The 24,528-nt window shown below is 42.3% G+C and overlaps 1 protein-coding gene across 1 annotated transcript; it reads right to left on the bottom strand.

Moving 5' to 3' along the window:
- Window positions 1-24,528, bottom strand: LOC110196252 (tetraspanin-33-like). Its single transcript, XM_020969429.2, is given in 9 exon segments — window positions 1-553; window positions 2,637-2,798; window positions 7,498-7,626; window positions 11,514-11,609; window positions 12,794-12,868; window positions 13,810-13,934; window positions 19,030-19,087; window positions 24,345-24,414; window positions 24,416-24,528. Coding segments are annotated over 9 exon segments (915 nt in total). The 3' UTR covers window positions 1-466.

Here is a 24,528-nt window from a genome sequence, read left to right as displayed (position 1 = left end):
TCCAACACAAACTGAGGCCCATAGCACAAAAATTGGTTTTACGTGACTCTGTACATTTGTGATGGTTTTGTTTGCATTGCCTTCTCCAAGTGGGGGGCTGGAAGGTGGGGGATAGAAAAATGAAATAAAATTGAATTTTAAAAAAGAAAACCTGATGCCCAGAAGGGGGACATGATTTGTAAGTTAGCGGCAGACCCATGACTCAAACCCAGATTTTCTGACTCTTCATTCTTTCCCCTCAGGGAAAGGACAGAGGACTGGGTCCTCTGAGGAGCATCTGCCACATTCCAGATGTCAGTGACTCATGCATAGGCAATGGTCCTAGCTCAGGGGCTCCTCAGCTTTCCATCTGGGGTGACTTGAGCGGAAGAGTGTCTCTGATCGGTTGCCTCTCACATTCTACGTTCCCCCCTGGCCAGGGCTGAAGCGAGCCCAAAGTTCTCCTCTTTCTGGCCTAATTCTCTTCTTAGGACTCTCTCTTTGTGTCGGTTCTCTTCTGAATTATAAAGCTGATCTGGTAAATTAGTGTCACAGCCAAAGAGAAGATGACAACCTGGAGGGAAAGAAGAGTTATTCATTCACTTGTTCGTTCATTCATTCAGAAGTGTTTACTGAGCACCTACTGTGTGCCTGCACAGCTAGGTGGTATAATGGATAAAGTGCCAGGCCTAAAGTCAAGAGGACTCATCTTCCTGAGTTCACATCTGGCCTCAGACACTTACTAGCTGTGTGACCCTGGGTAAGTCACTTAACCCTGTTTGCCTCAGTTTCCTCATCTGTAAAATAAGCTGGATAAGGAAATGACAAAACCATTCCAGTATCTTTGCCAAGAAAACCCCAAATGAAGTCACAAAGAGTTGGACATGAATGAAAAATTGCTGAACAACAACAAAAACAACATTACTCTGTGCCTGACCCTATGCTAAGACCCACAGCTCAGGGGAGACCAATGAATCAACCATGAAACAGCTCATGTTTCTATAGTGCTTTAAGATTTATAAAGCATTCTCCACACAACAACTCTGAGAGGTAGGCAGCATTAACTGAATCTCATAGAAGAGGAAACTGAGGCTCAGACAGCCAAAGTCATAATGACCCTAAGGTCACAGAGCTAGTAAGTGCCATAAGTAAGATTCAGATCTACCAGCTCTCTTGATTTCACATCCAAAGCCCTTTGGAAATAAATAAAACACACTATCACACCAGGTTGGGGTGAGAATGTTGCCTTATAAACTGGAAAGAGCCAGAAAATCGGAGCCATTGCAGGGCTGGAAGCCCTGGGAGGGCGAGAAGCTGGTCTGCCCCTTCTAGTGTAGACCTGTATAGGGAACTGGTGTTAGCAAATGTTTGGTAATTCACGTAGGAGGGATGGGACACAGACGAAAAGCAATGAGCCAGGGGTTGGGAGGCAGGTTCAAGTTCCAGCTCAGATACTTGTTCACTAAGTGACACTGGCATGTTGTCTCATCTCTCTGAGCCTCGTCTTCCCCATCTGTAAATAATAATAATGGCGCTTTATGAATGAGGAAAGTAAGTCTCAGAGATGGGAAATTACAGAGTCAAAATTTGAACCCAGATCTTCTGATTCCAAATCCAAGACTTTTCCCACTAGACCCACTACAAATGGTGAGGCAGTGGAAGGGAGTACAAAGGATGCTTGGAGTCAGGACCCTCAGCTCATTTTGTGACCTTGAGCAAGTTACTTAACTCAGCTCTGTTTGCTCTTCTGTAAAATGGGGGAAATGGTATTTGTACTCCCAGCTGCCTGGGATGGTAGGCAGGAAAGCTCTTTGTAAACATTAATACTAAAAACCAAAACAAAACATTAATGCTACATGTATATGTACATATATGTATATGTGTGTGCATGTGCATATGCACACGTGTGTGTGTGTGTATGTCATGTAAGAAAATGGAAAGGATTTGTGATTTTGTCAGTGTGGCAAAACTGGCCGTGTGGGTCTTGATCTCAACTTATCTGTGGATTACTATGCAACCTAAGAAGTTGTTTTAGGCACAGAGATGTTATCTACCATGGAGGGCTGACAAATGATCATGATATAGTATCTTTATTTTCTTTTACATATGTCATTATGAAAGTTGCATAACTGAGAAGGTACTAGTCTAAGCTCAGGGTCACACAGCTGGTAAACATCAGAAGCAGGATTGGAATCCAGGTCCTCCTGAATCCAAGCCTAGTACTTTTTCCGCTATGCAGCTTCCATAATGATATATGTTTAAAAAAAAAAAAAGATACATCATTATCATTTTCAATCTCACAGGGCTGTTTTGAGAATCACATGAGGAAATTAATAAGAAAAGGTTTTGTATACCATACTGAGGTATTCATATTGTTCCAACCTCATTTTATGAGCCCTCCACAGTGTATAAAGTACTGGGCTTGGCCTCAGAAAGACCTGGTTTCAAATCCTACCTCAGACACTTACTAGCTGTGTGACCAGTTCCTCAACCTATTTCACCCTCAGTTTCTACATCTGCAAAATGGGGATGATAGCAGCTCTAACCCACAGAGTCGTTATGAGGTTCAAATGAGAAAATGTACGAAAGGCATTTTGTAAACCTCAAAATTCTACTTAAATGTGTTGTTATTGTTCTATAATGATAACTCTCTTTACCTCCATTGCCAAAAGGCCCAGGGCCAACCCAGCAATCAGATATAGGTTACTCCGTCCCCAAGTGACTATCTTCTCCAAACAGCCTTCTGTGTGAATCATGCTTTCTGCCTTCCAGGCTTTCAGATTCTGGGTCCCATAGCCACACATGGTATTAAGAACATTCTACAGGAGAAAAGGAGTCGTCCCCCCCAAAAAAAAATTAGACCAGTATACATTAGGTTTCTTCTCCAACCCTTGCAATTCAATTCAATACAATTTGACATACATTTATTTAGTACCTACTATGTACAAGGCCCAGCACTGGGGACCAGTCAGAGTAGTTGGGATACACGCCCAACCATCTTGTCCCTTTGTTCTTCGGAACTCTCGGAATCCAGAGCAAAGGTTGGGAGGCTATCTTTAAGTCTAATTAATGGTTTTTATTCTGACAACATAGTCATTAACAGATTTATTCCTTTCCCCATCCCCAGAGAGCCTTTGTTCAAGACCAAGAAAAACAAGTAGGCCAACGCTACCAAAATGGTGATCCCATCAACTTATTCTGTATCCCACAAAAGGAAGGTGGTACTTTTCCTCATCTCTTCTCTTGGGTCAAGATCTCTCCAGGCTCACTTCACCATTACTTCCCTTAACATACTCTATGTTCCCATTAAATTTAATATCTTATTTTTCCCAATTACATGTAAAAATAATTTTTAACATTCGTTTTTTAAAATCGTGAGTTTCAAATTTTTTCCTTCTCTCTCTCTCCCCTCTCCCCATCTTGAGCAGGCAAGCAATTTTATATAGGTTATACGTATATGGTCATACAAAAACTATTTCCATATTGATCATGTTGTGAAAGAAGACACAAAAAAAGAAAGAAAGTGTAAAAAGTATGCTTCAATCTACATTCAGATGCCATTGGTTCTTTCTCTCGAGGTGGATAGCATTTTTCATCATAAGTCCTTTGGAATGGTCTTAGATCATTATATTGCTGAGAAGAGCTAAATCATTCACAGTTGATCATCATACAGTATTGCTATTACTGTGTACAATGTACTCCTGGTTCTACTCATTATACTTTGCATCAGTTCATGTAAGTCTTTCCAGGTTTTTCTGAGAGCATCCTGCTTGTCATTTCATTCTACCACAATCATATACCACAATTTGTCCAGCCATTCCCCAATTGATGGGCATCCCCTCAATCTCCAATTCTTTGCCACCACAAAAAGATTTTTAAATATTTTTGTACATATGGACCCTTTTCCTTTTTTTGTTTTTTATCTCTTTGGGATATAGTGCTAGTATTGATATTGGTAGATCTCTAATAGGGAACCCCCCAAATGAGGAAAATCTCTCTCCTTATGTAGGTCAGCACCTTTACCAAAATTTATAGCCATAGAGAATTACCTTAGAGACCACTGAGAAGTCAAGTGACTTTCCCAGGGTCACATAGCCAAAAGGTATCCGAGGTAAGACTTAAACCCAGGTCTTCCTAGCTCCAAGGCCAGCTCTCTATGTATCATACCACACTGACTCTCAGATCTGTGATTTTATTGTATATTGCCAGATTGCTCTCCAAAAATGTTATAGTTCTCCCATACTTCTCCCAATGATAGCAGAATGATTTGGTAACCTTTTGAGAGAAAAGAACTATTTTCTGTAATTAGAGTTTAACCAAACTAGAATTCAGACCTAGTGATGGACATGTACCTACCATCCAAGGGCCAGTCTAGCTAAGTGCAGAGAAGCATATTGACAGAAGACTAGACATGAGAGGATGGAATTATTTGGATCCCAACAAATCAGAGAGATGGCCTAGGGGAGGATGGAGGGATTATGAACTGTACCAGTAGAGGGAGCCCACACACAAGTGAAATCAATCATAGATCTTCAGTAGGATTGGAGTAAATGTAATTAGTTATACTTTGGTAGCTTTAGTATTGTAATTGGACCAATAAATTCTACTCTGATTGTTTCCCAGGGGGGATCCTAGGTTCTTGAAGGGTATGGCAACAGAGTACAAACTGTGTTCTTCTGATGGGTTCTCCCAGGCTGGGAAGTCTTTGAGTCTAGGCTTGGCAATCACCAACTGTATGTGTGCCTCTCACCCAAGGAATAAGGTGGTAAAGCTGGAGGGAGCTCATTCTGAGAGCACTGACCTCCAGGTGATGATGTTTTTCAGCCCTGGAGCCTAAAAGAAACTATCTCTGTCTAGCCACTGTAGCATGCTTCATGTCCCATCCTGGCCTCCAACCCAGGAATCTTGCCACTTGCGCTGTGACTGGATTCATCTTGTATCCCTCCACCCCTTACTTTCCATCTATGAGCCATAATCAAATCAATACTATCTCTGCCTCTAGAGTTCTAGAGCTCCAATATCCATTCTTGTCAACAATCCAGGCCTGTATTCCCTTCCCTAGCCACCACTTTCATATGCTGTCTTCCCCTATTTAGAATGTAAGCTCTCTGAGGACAAGACCTGTTTTTTTTTGGTATTTGCATTCCCAGTGCACATAGTAAGCACTTAATATAAGCTTTTAAATCATCCTTATTTCTCAAAGAGGAGCTGTCTTTCTGCAGCAATATTTCAAGGAATCAAAAATGAAAACCGAACAAGACAAAAAGTAAATTGTCCCAGCTTTTTGGAAGGAGGCGGAGAAGAGGAAGAGGAAGAAGAAGGAGGAGAAGAAGAAGAAGAAATAATAGCTGCATTCCCCAACTTCAGCTAGAGTTGGCAGGTTGGTCTACTACTACTCTCAGATAACATGGTAAAGATAGTCAATGTGTTCTAAAAACCTGGTTTACTCCTTTCCCCAAATATATTCACTATATACTAAGACATTTACTAACAGTGTGACCCTAGGCAAGTCACTTACCTTCTGTCTGCCTCATCTGTAAAACAGAATAATAATAGCGCCTACTTCCCAAGGTTGCTGTGAGGATCAAATAAGGTAATATTTGTAAAATGCTTTGCAAACCTTAAAGCACCACCATCCTTCCAATCTTCCAAGTTCATAACCTTGGCATTATCCTTGACTCTCCATTCTCCTCTACCCCAAATATACAGTCAGTTGCCCATTCTTGCCATTTCTACCTCCACAACCTATCTCTACTCCCATAGCCATCCCTCAGCAAATAGTGGGTACTTAATAAGTGTTTATTGACTGATTAACACATGATTTAATTAAGTTGAACTGATTAAAAAATTCATGATGAAGGAGTCTGGGCAGTGGGGAATCATGGAAGGGTTGTGAGCAAGAGAAAGACGTGTCAGAAGCTCATGGGCCCCAACTTTATCATTTACTGACTGTGTAAATCTGAGCAAATCAAAGCAGCTTCCTGGGTCTTCTTACCACATCAAATAATGGTCCCAATGACACTTATGATTATTCTTTCAATTTCTTTTCTTGTCTTATTGCTATAGGCAGTATTTCTAGTACTGTGTCAAATAGAAATGGTGACAATGGACATCCCCATTTTGCCTCTAAATATATTGGAAAGGATTCTAGTTTTTCTCCATTACTAATAATGGTAATAAATAAATAAACAAACAAACAAACAAATAAATAAATAAATGGATGAATGAATGAATGTGTATATACATATATATATACATACACACATATATACAATATCTGTATATTCATATATACACATATATGTAATATATATATATATATATATATATACACACAGTATAAATACCAAAGGGAGACATCTTGTCCTCAGAGAGCTTACATTCTTTTTTTTTTTTTTAAGGCAATTGGGGTTAAGTGACTTGCCCAGGGTACACAGCTAGTAAGTGCCAAGTGTTTGGTCTGAGGCCAGATTTGAACTCCGGTCCTTCTGACTTCAGGGCTGGTGCTCTATCCACTGCAGAGCTTACATTCTAAATAGGGGAAGACAGCATATAAGAGTGGTGGCTAGGGAAGGGAATATTGGCCTAGATTGTTGACGAGAATGGATATTATGTGTATATACACACACACACACATACACATATATTTGTCTATGTTGTTGTTCTTCCGTCATTTCTGACTCTTCATGACCCCATGGACCATAGCACACCAATGCTATCCATGAGGTTTTCTTGGTAAAGATACTGGAGTGCCTTGATGTTTCCTTCTCCAGTGAAGTAAGACAAACAGAAGTTAAGTGACTTGCCCAGGGTCACACAACTAGTAAGTGTCTGAATCCAGATTGGAACTCAAGTCTTCCTGATTCCAGGCCCAATGCTCTATCCACTGAGCTACCTTGCTGCTAAGTCCTGAAATAAATTAAGTGGAGGAAAAAAAGCTTCTTTAGTTTTCTTTAAAGAAGGTCTCAAGCCTGGGGCTTGACTGGGGCATATATCTGAATACATGGATATCCATCCACCAAAAAAACTTACAGAAAGGTTTTTATAGATTTAGGAAGAAAAAGGGTCACGTGAGGAGAAAGGCCTGGTCATGAGGTTCCAGCTGTCTTTGGCAATCTGAGCAAGAAAACCTGCTTCATTCCATTTGTTTTTACCCTTCCTGATCTAACTTGTCCCAAACCTTAATGAGGGGGTGACAACGCTTGGAGTCACTTTCTGTAGCTGTGGCTAGCCCCAGTTAATCTCTGTTTATAGGATAAACAGAGTTTAGATTCCCAGGGTAGATCCCAGTCCAACCTAGTTAAGAGTAAAGTGCCTTAAACAGCAGAGATTCAATGACATTCCTAGGATTCTATACAGGGAGGGGTTTCTCTTTGAGTCAGGATGGCATTTTGACAGAGAAAAGAATATTACATTTGATATTAACAATATTAAAATTACTTTTCCCATCACTGCCTTTTAAATCATGCAATGGAGAAAAGGAACAGAAAAAGGGCCCTGCTTACACCAGGCACTCACCTGTTCCTCCTCCAGGACACAGCAGGAGAAAGGGACAGCACAACGCTCCAGGCTTGGATTGGAGACCCCACAGTCAAAATATTCATTCTGGGACCAGTCTTGGTAGGACCGCACCCCACAGCACTCAAACTGGAGAGGAAGATCAGCATTAGAAATAGAATGTCTGGGTGGCATTGGCTTCAGGCAGGGCCTGGCCTAGGTGCTCTCGCAAGGATTCTACAGCAAAGAAAGGGTAAAGCTGTGGAGCTGATGCCAAATTAGCCATTGGGTGGTTGTATGATGCAGAGGCCTGTCGCTGGAGGGAGGTCATAGGATGGGAGCTTTCTATTATCTGGAGGAAACACTGGGGCTTAATTAGGTAGGCTTCATCAATATTGTGTAGTACAGGTGACCCTGGACTCTCAAAAGTTTTGGTTAAGGAGTCATAAGCTCTGACAGATTCAGTCAGGAGAGCGTGATCTCCTGGAAGGGAAGGATGGTTTTGACACCTCGGAGCACCTTGGAAAATGTTCACTAAATCCACAAGCATTGCGTAAGTGCCTACAATTGCCAGGCATGAGACTGGGTCCTCATGTACAAAGATAGTAATGAAATTGTCTCCACCTGTAAGGAGTTTACAATTCTACTGGGGGGGTATGAAAAATTATCATCTTGGAGACTCAGAGCTCCACCCCTCCCCCACTCCCCTTCTCCAAAGTTCTTCAGAAGCACATTATTGATAATGAGATTGCATAGGAAGCTGCCCAGGCCTGGGTAGAGACAGATTCTTGGGCCTAGATAGCCCAAGACTGGGAGTGGTCTGCTATGGTTGGGGGGGTGATCTGATAGATGAGGCATTTTTTCTGTCAGGAGGTGGGGTGATATCTGCCCCTGTTAAAAAGGTATATAACTCTGTCCCCCCTTCAAACCTCAATTTCAGCCAGTTCTGGACTGTAACTCCCACGTAACACATGTCAAACCAGCTTGAGAGAAATTAAATGTGGACACAACCTAATCATTTGTCTCTTTCTTAGAACAAACTCTGTGAGAGGTTAACAGGGGATGGGACATGTGCACAAATAATTGAGTCCAAAGATAGACAAAGGAATTTCAAGAGGGAGAGAGTCCCCAGTTGGGGGAGGACTTGTGCACGAGGTGGCACCCAATTTGTGCTTTAAAAGAAGCCAGGATTCCATGAGGGGGAGATGAGGAGAGGGGGCATCCTAGACAAGGACCGTCTGTACAAACGCATGAAGGCAGGAGCCTGGGATGTCGAGGACAGGAGACAATTAGCAGGCCAGTTCTAGAATGGAAGGTGCCTGGAAGGAAGGTAATGGGAAATAAGACTCGTGAGGTAAGGGGGAGCTCGATTGGGGGGCTTTAAATACCAAGCTGTTCTAAGGTGCCTTCCTTAGCAAAGTGGGGGATCCAGGGCTCAAACCTCTGACTGCAAACCCTGGGCTCTTTATGCAAAACCAGGGCTAAATCACTGAAGATCTCATGTGCCAATTCAAATGGAAATATGCCCCACATTGTGCAATAGGGCTGTCCTTAGAAAGGTGTGAGAGGCAGGCATTTACTTGTGTATCAAATTACTGGGCTGGTTAGAGGCCCCACTTCTCCCCTCCTGTCTGGTTTATATGAAACCAACCTAAATAGAGTCCAGGCCTGGAGAAGGGATAGCCCACTATACTCTGCAGATTACCATCCAAAGGATTGTGCCCACTTCTGGAAACTCCAGGTACAAGCACTCTGATAAGCCAGAAAGTATCCAGAGGTGGGAGGCCACGTGTTGAAAGTAGATTTTTGAGAGAACATAACTGACTTCATTTTGTGCTATATTTGCTGTTTTGTTTTATTTTTAACTTTTCTGTGTGATATTGAATGTACTGAAATCCCCTTCCGTATTCCCTTTTCCCCCAATCACTTTACAATTATAAAAGAAAACTCATAGAACTTTGAATAGTTCCAGAAATGGAACCACTTCTCTCTCTCTCTCTCTATTCTATCTAATAAGACACGTAGTAGAAGCTTAAAAGGGTAGATAGATATAGCAGTGGACAGAGTACTGGGCCTGAAGTCAGGAAGACTCATCTTTCTGAGTTCAAATATGGCCTCAGACACTTACTAGCTATGAGACCTTGGGCAAGTCACTTAACCCTGTTTGCCTTGGTTTCCACATCTGTTAAAAAAAAAAAAGCCGGAGAAGAGAATGGCAAACCACTCCAGTAGCTTTGCCAAAAAAACCCCGGTGAGATCTCGGAGACTAGTACCTGACTAGAAAAAACTGAAGAATTACAAGGTGCTTAACAAATACTAATTAGTTGATTGATAAAGAAGATGCTCTTTTCTTTGAACCAGTATAAATGACTTTGCTAAAGATCTTTGCAACAGTTTAAGCATCCTTTTTCTTTTGCTCAAAATGTACCTACTCCATCTCTTGGGGGAGTAGCTACCAGCCAGTATCTTGACTCAAGCTTCACCAGATGTAAAGTGCTGCAGGTGAACTTTACTAGGTTATATAGCCTTTAGTATCTTAAAAAAAAAAAAAAGGAATTTTTTTATCACAAAAGTATAATCTGGATTGCACAGTAAGTACTGTTTCAGGAGGCTGTAGTTTTTGGTCAGAATAGTGTATGGTGATGGAAACTCATTCAGAATTTATTCTCATCATTGAAAATATCTTTTCCCCTTTAAGACCTTACAGTTAGATTTTTTTTGTTGCTCTCCTGTGCATTCAGTTTAAATTATTTCAAGATTTTTCAAATGTTCTTAAATGATGGTGTGATTTTCATTAAGGATGGAAATGAAAGTCATTTTGTTCATAAAAAACAAAAAATGTATCTACTACTGTGCCCTACAGGATATTATCCAAAACTGCTTTGTAAACCTGACTGTGTGACCTATGTGATCTTACCCAAATTCTTAGCCTTAGCTTAGGAGGAGAGTGCGTGTGTGTGTGTGTGTGTGTGTGTGTGTGTGTAACTGTGTGTACACACACATATACATATATACATGTGTGTGTGTATGTGTGTGTAACTGTGTGTACACACACATATACATATATACATGTGTGTGTGTGTATATATATATATATTTATATTCTGTGGAATTGTGAAAATGTGAAGGCATCTACTGTTGGAGTGTGTCACACTCTTGAGTAGATGAACACCTGTCCATCTGTAACCTATGCTGGCATTTTTGTGCAGGGGCCAACAAGGACCTGGAAGTTCTTCAATGCATACATATGCCATATGAAGACCAGCTGAAAGAACTGGAGCTATTTGACTGAAGGAGAGAAGGCTGGAAGGAATTTGATTTCATCACATTTCACTTGGCTTGCAGCAGACCCTTAATAAGTATTTATTGATTGATTGATTGACATGATACCAGTCTTTAAGAACTTGAAAGGTAGATGGCTCAGTGAATAGAGCACTGGCCTTGGAGTCAGGAGGACCTGAATTCAAATGCAGCCTTAGACATCAGTGACCCTGGACAAATCACTTAACAGCTGTCTGACTCAGTTTTCTCAACTGTAAAATAGGGATAACAACAGCCCCTGCCTCCCAGGGTTGTTGTGAGAATTAAATAAGATGATATTTGTCAAGCATAGTACCTGACACATATAGTCGGTACTATATAAATGCTAGCTATTATTAGAATTGGCAGCTAGAGCTGTCTCCAGCTAGATTGGGCCGTTTTAGGAAAGAGTGAGTTCCCCATGGTTGGGAGACTTCAAGCAAAGGTTGGATAACCACTTAAATAGCGTGTGAAAAGGGGGATTGTTTTTCAGGGTTTAGTTACATTCGATGTTTTATGGCATCAAGATTCTGTGACTCATTGATCCTTATTCTCAAAGATTTTAGGGGAATTCACTTGAAGTAGAACGGGAAGAACCTTAAAGAGCCCCTCATCCAAACTCCTAATTCTACAGGGGAGGAAATTGGATCCCAGGTTACTCAGCCAGGTAGCAATGGCGGCTCTCCTGACTCCTAGCCCAGGCCTTTTTTCAATACAGTACGCCACTTGCTTCTTACCTTCTTCTGTATGTAGTCAATGAGATTTTGCAAATCCAGGTCATCCCGGTAGCTGGCTATGGCTTTTCCCATGAGAAATGCAGCCTTGTCCATCACCTGCAGCTCAAAACCAGGAGAAAGTATTTGCTGGACTCGGCTCTCCACTAACTGCCGTTACCTACCTCCCTGGCACACCTCAGAAAACTTCCAGTTATGATTCCTCTATCTCTGCCAGAAAACTGAACTTAACAATCAAAAAATTCCCATGAATATCCTTCCTATTCCTTAATAAGAGCTAACATGTATATAGTGCTTTAAGATTTGCAAAGTACTTTACAATATTATCTCATTCAATGCTCAAAACAAGCCTTTGGAATAGGTGCTATTGTTATTCCCATTTTACAGATGAGGAAACTGAGGCAGAGAGGTTGCGTGATTTGCCCAGTATCATATAGCTAAGTGCCTGAAGCAGCATTTGAACTTTGCTCTTCCTGACTCCAAGGCTAGCACTCCCATCTACTGTGCCACCTAGCCACCCCTTCCAGTGAGCCTACACCTAACAAGGGAAGCTTCATGGTGGGATAGAAAAGGCTCTGGATGGAGAGTCAAAGCTGCCTTAATGACAATATTGTGAAACAACTAGACCATGGTCTGCCACCAACTGGCTGGGTGACTTGGATCAATAATCCACTTGCACTCTCCAGGCCTCTGGTTGCTCATCTGTAAAAATAGCTGGGGGAAAAGGGGTGGGGGGAGTGGATTAGCCTTCCCAGGCCATCTAAGACCCCAGCTCTGACATCTTGGGTGCTAAGGGCCCTCCTAGCTCTGACATTTTCTGTTCTAAGAGCCCTTCCAGCTCTGACATCTTGTGTTCTAAGGGTCCTCCCAGCTCTGACAACCTGGGTTCTAAGGGTCCTCCCAGCTCTGACAGTCTCTGTTCTAAGGGCCCTCCCAACAATGACATCCCGGGTTCTAAGGGCCCTCCCAGCTCTGACATTCGCTGTTCTGAATTCCCTTCTAGCGCTAATGTTCCACATTCCCTTTCCAGTCTGATATTCTTTGTTCTAGAGTCCTGTCCAGCTCTGAATTTCTAGGTTCTAAGGTCACCTCCAAGTCATTTATCTGAATGAACCAGGCATGACTGGAGGAGAAAACAGATTCACAGTCTCCCATATTCTTCCCTCCCTGGAGAGGTCTGTGACTGAATTCATGGCCAGTGCAGAGGGCTTGACGTGAGGTAATCATTCAGGGTATTCATTCCAGGGCCCATCAGAGTCCAGAGCCTTCTTGGTTCTTGTTACCTGGCCAGACAAGAGAAAGGCCACTCCCACAGCCACGATCTGGAGTACAAAGATCAGCAGTAACATCACGGCAAACTGAGGGAAGAAAGCAGCATCTTGGGAAACTGAGCCTGCTCCCAGCCAGGGGTGCCTGCCTGACATAAGGCAGGGCTGAAACAATAAGAACCCCCTACTCAGGAAATCTGAGTTCAAATCTAGGTCCACCATTAACCAGATCTACATGTGACCAGCAAAAAGTCACTTTACCTTTCCCTGAGCCCCAGTTTTCTCATCTGTAAAATGGGGGTCATGCTCCCCGCCCTGCCTTCCTCAGGGAGGAGGGCTTTTGTGAGCATCTGGACTCATTGGATATAGAAATGCTCTGAAACCTACAAAGCCCCTTACAGAACACGAGGTATTGATTGCTAAGGCAGTGAGTGGCTAAAAACCATTTTAGAGCAAATTAATGGCCTCTTGAGTATGAAGCCTGACCTTGAAGAAAGGGACGTCTCCCTCTTGTGGCTGATAATTAGTACTGCATAGTGCACAAGTTAGATTCTAAAATAAATGAATGGAAAATTCTTCTTACACTTTCTGAGGGGGAAAAAAGACAAGCACACTATTAAGGGGAAAGTGCAAGCAGAATAAATTTAGCAATTCAGCATTGTACATCTTAAATTGATGTCTGTATTTTAAACAAAATTTAAATAGTAGTTTCCAACATTTTGCACAGTTGTGATACTAAAGGAGCCCTAGTGGCTGAGCTGCAAGGGTGTGGAGGCAGCACCTCCCCTAGCCCCAAGGAGGGTGGCACCTTGTCTCCCACTCTGAGCCTACCTGTAAGCAGCGATTAAAAGCAGGGAGAGCCAGACCCTCTGGCCACTTTACTGCTTGTCTCTGAGGGATAGAAAGTGATCTAGGGGAGGTCTGTGTATTACTGGAACAGCAGGACCTTTTGGCCGTAGTGTCCCTGGGAGCAGGGATTTCCTTGGGTGTCTGTAGCTCCCCCATGATCTGTACATATGCTAATTTCTTACCATTTTCAGCAGCAAGGGCATATCCCTTAGAGCACCAGTGCAACCCACAAAGGTGACAGTGAATGTGAGGACCCCTACAATGATTACAATGAGAGAGGGCTCTGCCAGAAGGGAATCTACAGCACCTGTGAGGCATAAAATGCACATCAGTAAAGTAAGTGTTTAGTATTGTAATTTAGTAATAATATTAATGATCGACATTCATTAATGTGATTAATTTATTATACTTATTATTTATTCACAAAGTTATTTCCTTGAGAATGTAAATATTACTTTCCACATTTTGTAGAAGAGGTATCTGAGCTTCCAGCAAAGTGTAACAGACTTGCCAGAATCACATCGCCAATAAATAGTGCAGTCGGGATGAGAATTCAGGTCTACTGACTCAAAATCAAGTATTCTTTCCGTTATACCACACTGTATTCCTGATCAAAGCTGGGCTTATGCATCAGCCTATGTAGGATGGATTGAGAGAGAGACAAGAATCAGGGAAGCCAGTTAAGAGGTCATTGCAATAATCTAGAAGAAACAGGATGAGGCTTAGAGGAAGCAGATACAAATGCTGATGATTTCCACTTTTCCATCATCAGGACCTGCCTCATACACAGAGTAAAGGGCTGCTCAGTTATTGTGAAGTGAGGAGTTCTGAGTTGTGGGTTCCCCACAAACATCTCACCAGTTCTGAAATGATGCCTAACATTTCACCATTAGAGATTAAGTCTTTTGGATGTGCAGTGGGATCTGGCATATACACAGAGCACCTCTGATGGAATCTCCCCAAGTGGAGAGGTTAGGGATCCTTCTTCCATGGAGAGTCCTGCTGACATGGAATGGAAGTATCTTGGAGAGACTATGGAATATTTGTAGACATTCTGTTAACTGGTTGTTGGTTTGGGGTGTTTTTTTGGCTAAACATGTGGTCAATGGGAGGCTCTTTGAAAGGCTTCAGAAGCATTCAGAAAGACCTGAATGGACTTCACCCACTCATTTCTGTCACCTCTTCTTTAGCTGCTTGTAGTTGGATTCCTTCATTGAGAGCATCTGGTGGGAGACAGTGCTATAAGGGGAAAGGCCTAGGGATATGTGAGATTGCCTCACCAAAAAAAACCAAAACCAAAACAAAAACCCCAAAATATAAGCTCTTTAAAGGCAGGAGTTCCCCCACTTTCTTATATACCCATTGTGCCTAACATGTACTAAGCACTTCATAAATGGTTTTTTTCCCCCATTCATTCATTCATTTTTATAGCTCTTCAAGTATTTGGAGGGGTGGACCAATAAGGACAAATACAAGAATGATAGTAATCACTCAGCGTGACTGTGATGACCCAGAATCCTGGAATAATAGAATGTTAGTGTGGGAACTCAGAGATTAACTAGGACAACCCAAGATAGGTCATGGAGGGCTTCGAATGCCAGGCTAAGAGTAAACCAAAGTGGTGGCATTTGCCCAGAGACTGTAGAATGATTCTGTGCTTTTCTCACAATAACTTCAAGTGATATATGTAAAGTGCTTGGCAAACTTTAGAGTCATGTGTACACACACAGGTATGTGTGGCATAGGGGATAGAGAGAGCCGATATGGGGCCAGAGAAGCCTGGGTTCCTGACCCAGGGCTGGTCATTTAGCCTCCTATCACCCTAAGCAATTCTCTAAGATTTTAAGCTTCAGAGCAAGTACAAATCTGGACTGGCAGAGAAAAATGTCCTCCCTGGCAGAGGGTGGAGAGAATGAATATGTGTTTGGTTCAGACTTGTGATTTTATAAGCAAAGAGATCTCCCAGTGTGGGAACTCCTTCCGCTGAGGCAGATCAGCAACTTGCCCGCAATTTATCCTCTTAAAAGAGTTGCCTGTCTAGGGGCAGCTAGGTAACACAGTGGACAGAGCATCGGCTCTGGAGTCAGGAGAACCTGAATTCAAATCCGGCCTCAGACACATAATACTTACTAGCTGCATGACTCTGGGCAAGTCACTTAACCCCATTGCTCCGCCAAAAAAAAAAAAAAAGAGTTGTCTGACTTGTATGAATTGATGCAAAGTGAAATGAGCAGAACCAGCAGAACACTGTAGACAGCAACAGCAACAATGTGTCATGATCAACTATGATTGATTTAGCTCTTCTCAGGAACACAATGACCCACAATTACAAAGCACTCAGTGATGGCAAATGATGTCCACATCCAGAGAAAGCTGCGATAGAGTCTGAATGCAGATCAAAGCATACTAGTTTCACTGTCTTTATTTCTTTTGGTCTGTTTCTTCTTTTACAACTCTGACTAATATGGAAATATGCTTTACATTATTTGCACATATATAAACTATATCAAATTGCTTGCTGTTTTAGGAAAAGGGGAGGAGAAGGAGGGAAGAAGGAAGGGAAAAAAAATTTGGAACTCAAAAATTTTATTAAAATGAATGCTAAAAATGGTCTTTACATGTAATTCGGAAAAATAAAATACTGTTTAAAAAAGAGTTGTCTGAAACACTGAGACTAATTTAAGAGGTATGTGAATTGAGTGGGCTGTCCTGGCATCCCACGGAGCTCTCAAATCCGTGACAACGATGTGAAAAACATGCTGTTGTTGAAACATCATTATATCAAATTTCCAGATATTAACGACTGGATTTGGTTATATTATTTTAATGACCTTCTTGCCGAATACCATCAGCCTGGACAACATTGTGCTGTATCTATTTCCTTGGATATCCTAGAGAAAAGTCCTCAGGCAAGGGGATACAAGAAGATTTCAATAGGATAGATGGAAGGAAAAGTGAGTCCAAAGTTTGAAGACAGATAGTAGGGGTGAAGAAGGAGGCACCCCAAGCTGCCAATAGGAAGTCAGGGCGCTGTGAGTGGCATCTCTCCCTGGGACTATAGCGCCTCCTAGCCCATTGCACTGCTGCAATCTCTCCCTTCCAACTGTCTTTTATGAGCACCCAGGCTACTATTCTAATCCAGTCTCTCCTACTCCTAAACTTTCAGTGGCTTTCTATTGCTCAAACTGGCATTCAGGCTCTCTCCAATGGGACTCCAACGTACCTGTCTACGTTTGTCTCCTAGTACTCCTCTGCATGTACCTGAGGCACAAGACTTGCTACTCCTGGAAGATATCATACACTTTCCCATCTTTGTCCTTCTGTTCATGTTGCTTCCCATGTCTACGATATCTTCTTCCCCCAACCCTCCCCATCGTCTCCACTCTCTGCCCAGTCTTCAAGGCCCAGCTCAAATGCCACCTCCTCCATGAAGCCTGCCATTAACTCCCTCAAACAGATAAGCCCTCTACATTCTCAGAACTTCTTTCACAAGTTATATACTGTCAGTCAGTAAATATTTACTAATCACTTACTATCTGCTAAACACTAGGGATACAAAAACATGCTGCCCACCTCCTGATAGAGAGGGAAAGGACCCAGAGCTCACTAAGAAACATAAATTGTTTCTGGACTTGGCCAATGATGAAATTTGTTTTGCTTGTCTATACATCTTTGTAACAAGGGTTTTGTTTTTCCTTCATTCTCAATGAAAGTGGCGGAGGGAAGGCGAGAAGCCAGATTTTTGCTGATTGAAAAAAATACACAATTTTTAAAAATCAATGTCATAAGTACAAGATAGACAAGGCAGAGTAAGGCAATGAGTCATCTGGAAAAGATCTGAAGGTTGTAGTATGCTGCAAGCTCAATCCATCAAGCTAATTCTAGCCAAAATGGCTAATGCAGTCCTGGACTGAATTAAGAGAGATGTAGCTTCAAGAAATAAGCAGTAGCAGAGTCCCATTGTACTCTGCCCTCAGCAGAACTCATCTGGAATATCGTATTCGGTTCTATGCTTTGTTGATGGAGTGTCCAGAGGAAGTCAACCAGGATGGTGAAAGGCCTTCGGTCCATGCTCAGTGAATAGGAGATCAAGGAACTGGGGATGTTTAGACCTAGAGGAGAAAACCCTGAGGCAAGACTTTCTAACCATCAGAGCTGTCTCAAAGTGGAGTGGGCAGCCTCCAGGTGGCGACTTCCCCTTCTTGGCTTCAAGCAGATGATGGCTGGTCAGGTGTGTCTCATAGTGAGGATTCTTTGTGGGGCAATGGGTTGAACTGGATCAGGGCTTTTCAACCTGAGATCCACAAATTTGTTTTTGAAAAATATTTTTTCTTAGGGAGAGGGGAGGGGAGGAGAGAGGGAGAAAATTTGGAACTTAAAATTTTGTAAAAAATGAATGTCAAAAATTGTCTTTACATGTAATTGGAAAAAAATAAAATGCTATTTTTTTAAAAAAAGGAAAATATTGTGGTGACAGTCTAATGTTCACTGGTTTCCTTTGTAATCGTACTGAATGGGATGTCCCAGTGAAGACTCCTCAGTGTAATTAAGGTTTGGGATAAGGCTGAGTAGGATGAGGGGTCCCATGAAAACTTCTTAGAAGAATAAATGGAAATTGTATTGTGACTCAGGGCAGGCATAGCAGACCGACAGGCCTAAGTTTTGATATACTAGAAATCACCTGATTTACAGGAATCCAACCCCAAGTACCCCCCCTTTCTATGCCATTGTTATACCAGTAAAGTTTTCCAAGCCTAAGACCCTTGGAAACCCCCTCTCCCCCCATATTTTGTTGTTACACCTGTTGCTATATTTCGGTCATGGTAGCCTGGCTATACAGTACAGTGTCTACCTTGACTGCACATTTTTAATTGTTTCTTTGGCAACACTTCATTATAGATTGTGAGCCAAACATTGGCCAGTTGGTGGGAGGGGGCCTTTACCCATTAGGGTTATTTAATGTGCTTCTTTATTTCTGTGCTGTCTCCATCAGAGCATACTGGTGGAGGGACACCCTATTCTCGAGAATAGCAAATAAATTAACTTTGTTTCTCCATGAAAAACCTCTAAGAGTGTTTTTTAATTTGAGTGGCATCCCACACAGTATGTCTTTTATGTATTTACAATGTTGTTCTGAGGAGGGATCTATAGGCTTTGCCAAAAGGGGGTCCATGACCCAAACAGTGTTAAGAACCCGTGGCGACCTAGATGGTTGCTGAGCTCTTCCCCATACAGGATGCAGCTGTTTCTTTCCTCCTCTCTCAGCTCCACAGCATCCGGAGCTCTAGCCACTTGCCTTTCTGATTGTGTTTATAGGAAGGGAGTTGGGGAAGGCTCTCCACTCCCCAGTGTGTGCCCAGGCCAGGTCCCAGAAGCTCTGCTGGTGAGGCAGTCACACTTACCTGATTCTTTGGAAAGCTTTGCATATAGACCCACGGCTATCATCACACCACTGGCCACCTGGCAATGAAAGACAGACATGGAGGAGTGCCATCTGATAAAGCAAAAAACTGCCCTAGAAGACTTGACTTCTGGGCTTACTCCTAGACATATTCCATGTCAAATGTGATTGATAAACACAGGTGGCTAGGTCAGAGGAAGCATAAACCTTGAGATAAAAAGCCTTAAGGAATTTTTTCACTTAAGGCCAAAAACAGTTGAGCCCTACCCCTTTTGTCATGGTGAAGAGAGAATGGGAGATGGGGGGAAGGGAACTTTACCAGACCCTACAGAGACAGGCTGGAAACTAATTTGCTTCCATAGACCAGCAGCTACCTATGGAAAGAGGACACTTCAGACCTTCTGGTAACAGGCTGAGCCTGTCCAGGGATGGAGTGCATTTCTAGGTACATTGTCTCTATGGAAGGGAGATCTCTTTGGATTTAGGGGTCAGGCTTCTCCTCCAGAGGAAGGGGAACTGTTTCTCCAATCTGAGGAGACAAGGCACTTTGATGACACCCCCAATCCAATTCCAGAGAATAATTGCTAGCAAAGGGTGGGGTGAGGCGGGGTGGGAGCTTCTATTAATCAAGCACTGCCACAATACTCTTTCTCTCTCCCAGGGACCCTTCTCTCCAAACTCTTTGGGGACCGAGCTAGTGGAGGACAACAAGGAATAGATGTAACATTCTCCAGACTGATGAGGGCGGGGAAGGTAAGACCTCAAGGAAGTATGTCTCCCCCGATGTCAGTCCCCATTTAGTCAAAGCCCCAGATTTCCCATAACTCTCATTATGGGTCTTCCTGGTCCCTTACACAGGTCCACCCACCCTCACCCCCCCACTCCCCTCCACCCCCCATGAAAGCACATCCCTTATCTCAATCTGTGGGACAGGTAATATAAGGCAGACTTCAGAAAAACGCGGAAAGACTTGAATGAACTGATACTGAATAAAGTGAGCAGAACCAGGAGAACGTCATACACAGAAATAGCCAAAATGTTCAATGACTGACTTTGATAGACACAGCTCTTCTCAGCAATGCAAGGATTCAAGACAACTCCAAAGGACTCATGATGGAAAATGCTATCTGCATCCAGAAAAAGACTATGGAGTCTGAATACAGATTGAAGTATATTATTTGTTCTCTCTCTTTTTTTTCTTTTCTTGTTTCTTCTTTATTGTGGTTTCTCTCATTGGTTCTAATTCTTTTTTATAATACGACTTACGTGAAAATAGGTTCAATATGAATATATATAGAGAGAGCCTATGTCAAATTGCACACCGCCTTGAGGTATGGAGAGAGAGATGGGGAGAAAACCTGGAACTCAAAATCTCATGGAAGTGAATGTTGAAAACTAAAAATAAATAATTTTTTTTAAAAACAACAACAATAATAATAAAGAGGTAGGTAGGGCAAGTATTATGGGTTCCATTTTACAGATAAGGAAACTGAGGTTCAGAGAAGAAAAGATGATTCCACTGAGGCCACATGACTAGCACATGTCACAGCTGGAACTTCAAATGAGGTTTCCAGAGACCCCACCTCAACATCCTTTGCATGATAACTCCCTGCCTTTCTCAAATTTACCAAGTCCTCATTGTCTCATTTTGTTGTTTAGTCATTGTGTCTGACTCTTCATGACCCTATCAGTGGTTTTCTTGGCAGAGATACTGGAGTGGTTTGCCATTTTCTCCTCCAGCTCATTTTATTGATGAGGAAACTGAGGCAAACAGATAAGTGACTTGCCTAGGGTAGTACTGGAATCATAAAACTTCCACCTAAGTTTCCCTCTCATCTCTCAGTATGGAGGTGACAGCCCTAGGTTCTTGAAGCCAATGCCGGTGGACTGAAAGCTCTAGAAGCTGTTATCAAGGGGAAAGAACCAGGAACCAAGTGTTAGGTGGTTTTTGTCTGAGAAACAGCCTAGTTATGTTTGGAGAACATTGTCATCAGACCAGCCACAGAGGTGGCAGGATATGGTGGAAATGATGGGGTTGGGATCTGGGCCCCAAAAAAGGAAAAACCCTGGACTTTCCCACATGTCCAAATCTCTGGTGTTTACCTGAGGCTATAATCCTCCCCTCCACAGTCTTGCCTCCCTATGGCCCCAGGCCACTTCCCACCCTGGTAATTCTATTACCTCATGGACTACCTGGCCACTCCTAGATCCCTCCCACAGTCTTTCTGGTATAAGGTCCATTCTTGTCTCCATTAAGATGCTTAGATTCTTATAATCTAGCACTGCTTAGATTCTTAAAATCTAGCCAGTGCTGGGATTCTCATAATCTAGCCACTGTTTACTCATATTCAGGCTCCTTAAGATTCTGCCCAATATGACGAAGTTCTAATAAATCTTGTCTTTGGCTGAAAGAAGGTTTGGGTCGAATTCTTTTGAGAAGGACCCATGTGTTGTGATTTTGGGGTCCCAGCACCCCTGAGCCCCTGAACCGCACCAGAAATAGCCCTGGGTTTGGATCAAAAGGAACTTGGTTCAAATCCCAGCTCTGCCATTGACTCCCTTAGACAAGTCCCTTCATCTCTTGGGGCCTCAGTTTCTTCATTTGTAAAATGGGCTAGATGGCCTTGAAAGTCACCTCTAGCTCTAAAGCTAGAATCCTATGTCCTATGAATTCTTGAAGAACTAGATTACAGAGGAGGTCACAGTCTGCATGTGGAAAGATCACCCCTCCTCCACTCATGGCAGCATTACAAATCTTGAAAGTAAAATGGGATCCTGGAATCTTAGACTCAAAGGATCCTAGAATCTCTAAGAGTTCACACTCTCCTAGTTACTCAGACTGGTAATCTCTGAATCATCTTTGGCTCTCCCCTGTCCCTTATTCCTCTCTGGTGTACCGCCCCATCTAATCCATCACCAAATTCTGTCACACAAAATCTTTCATAACTTTAATTAAATAACACTCAGAGAAGTGTATTGGAAAGAACTCAGAGCTAGGAGAGAGCTAAATTCAAAGCTCCTTTCCTACCTTAACTGAATCACTTAATTTCTCTGAGCCTTAGTTTACTCATCTGTAAAATGGGAATAATACCTGCAATACCCACCTCCTAGACTTACAAATTTCAAATGATACATTGTATGTAAGGTGCTTTACAGCACCTGAAAGTGCTACATAAATGTCAGCTGTCAATGACAAAAAATGGGTAAATGCCTTCATTCTTTTCTCCATCTACTGGCACAAATGGTTAGAAGGCTGGGTCTGGAGTTAGGAAGACCTGAGTTCAAATTGGCCTCAGTCATTTACTAGCTGTATGACCCTGAGCAAGTCATTTAACCACGTTCTGCCTCAGTTTCCTCACCTGAAAAATGGGGATGATAATAGCACCTACCTCCCTGAGGTGGTTGTGAGCCTCAAATGAGATAGTATTTGTAAAGTGCCTTAGCACATAGTAGGCATTTAATAAATGCTTGTTCCCTGTGTAGGGACACTGAATGCAGATCCCAACTTTCTACAGCTTTAGTGGATCATCAATAATAGTGGTAGCCAAAATATTCACCACCCTGCAGCCACCACATCTGGCAATGGTCCTCTCTGAATTGAAGAAGATTGATCCTTAGATTACAAACAGAACACAGCCAATTCCTCAAAGCTTTTCCAGGTCAGACCTGACAAAGTTTGTGCTTCCCTAGCATAGTCTTCTAAAAACCACACTAGGAAGAGGCATCAGAGTAGGACATTAGTGGAAGTGACTGAAGCCCTTCACCCTTTGAATTAGCAAACATAGTTTAAAATGATAAAATTCATTGTTGGCAGGACTGTGGAAAAACAGGTCTACTATTACATTGTTGGTGGAGCTTTGGATTAGTGCAATTTACAATTTGGAGAGTAATTTGGCAACATACAATAAGGATTATGAACCCTTTATCTGACCCAGTGGTCTCATTGCTAGGACTATATCCTAAAGATGTTGCTAAAAAGAAGAAAAAAGTCTGTCTCTTAAAAAAAAAAGTATAGGGGGCAGCTAGGTGGCGGAATGGATAGAGCGCTGGCCCTGAAGTCAGGAGGACCTGAGTTCAAATCCAGCCTCAGACCAAACATTTGACACTTACTAGCTGTGTGACCCTGGGCAAGTCACTTAACCCCAATTGCCTTAAAAAAAAAAAGTATAGCTTCTTCTGGTAATGGTGAAAAATTATCAACATGCTACATGTCCAATATTTAGTGAATGGCTGAATAAGTTGTGGTACGTTAATGTCATGGAATATTATGTATAATAGCCTAAAATTAGAAAAATATGAACATACCAAAAAAGGAAGACATAAAAAATAGTGCCATTTGAGGAAAGTATTACACTAACTACGACCATATTAAAAAAAAGTTGCAAAAATTTTATAAGTGCACAGGAAAAGATATCAGAGGGGAACACAAAACAAATTGGTATTATTTTCTAGTTGTATTGACATGTAAATAAATAGTTTGAAATTTAAGCCTTTGGGTTTTATTTCTCATCTTGTTTGTTCATATTTTGGGGGGTTTGCTATTGAGTTTGTAATATGAAATTATCTTGAAAAATGAAATAAAGTGAATAAACTCAATTTCTAAAGCTCCTTCCATCTCCGTCATCTTGTGTCCTAAGGTCCCTCCCTGACCTAGCTTCCTCTCTTTTAAAGTCCCTCCCAGTCAGCCAGCCAGCCAGCCCAGTGTGCCAGGCATTGTGCTCTGATATTCCATGTCCTAATGGCCCTCCCTGCACTGACTTTCTCTAGAATAAAGTCTGTCTGAGTTGTTACATTCTCTGCTCTAAAATCCCTTCCAGCTGACTTTCTAGGTCCTAGGACCTAAGGCTGCTTCTAGCTTTGACTTTCCAAGAAATTGTTGCAATAAACCATTGTCATGTATTACTGGGCTATCAGTGATACTGACTTCAAGGTTGGAAGGTTTCAATTACATTCAATCCAAAAAGCATTTATTAAGCACCTATCAGTCAGTCAGGCTTTGTGTCAGGTACTAGTGCAGACACCAAAACAAACCGTTCACCATTCAAATAATTTACCTCCTCACAGAGGGCTATAACTTGTACTCAACTAAATAAATACAAGGTAATTTGAGAAGGGAGAAAGCATGAACCAATTGGGAGGGGCTGTGGATTTCCCGTATTCAACATCACTCATCTCATTTTAGGGGGAACTGAAAGTCTGTCCCAGCGCGCCCCCCCTGCCCCATTTCTTCCGTGCTTCTTCTCACAGATAATCCAGCCCTCTCCTAAAAGACCTTTCCCAAGTGGCCTCACACCTGGACCCTGGAGCCCCACTTACCCAGAAGAGGTAACAAGAAATAAACAAGATATATTTCACAAGCTGGTTGGTTCGCATTGCTCTGGCAGCGTCTACAGCTGGGGTTTCTGGGTTGTCTTCTCTGGATCACGTCTAGCCAGCTTTCTCTCCAGGCAGAGGAGCAGATCTCAACATGCACAGTCTCATCCTCCCCAAGGCCTGGCAT

The sequence above is a fragment of the Phascolarctos cinereus genome, unplaced genomic scaffold (assembly GCF_003287225.1).
Source record: "Phascolarctos cinereus isolate Bilbo 61053 unplaced genomic scaffold, phaCin_HiC Scaffold_4;HRSCAF=312, whole genome shotgun sequence".
NCBI lineage: Eukaryota > Metazoa > Chordata > Mammalia > Diprotodontia > Phascolarctidae > Phascolarctos > Phascolarctos cinereus.
The sequence above is the reverse complement of the archived record's forward strand: the minus strand, read 5'-3'. Positions and strand labels throughout refer to the sequence as shown.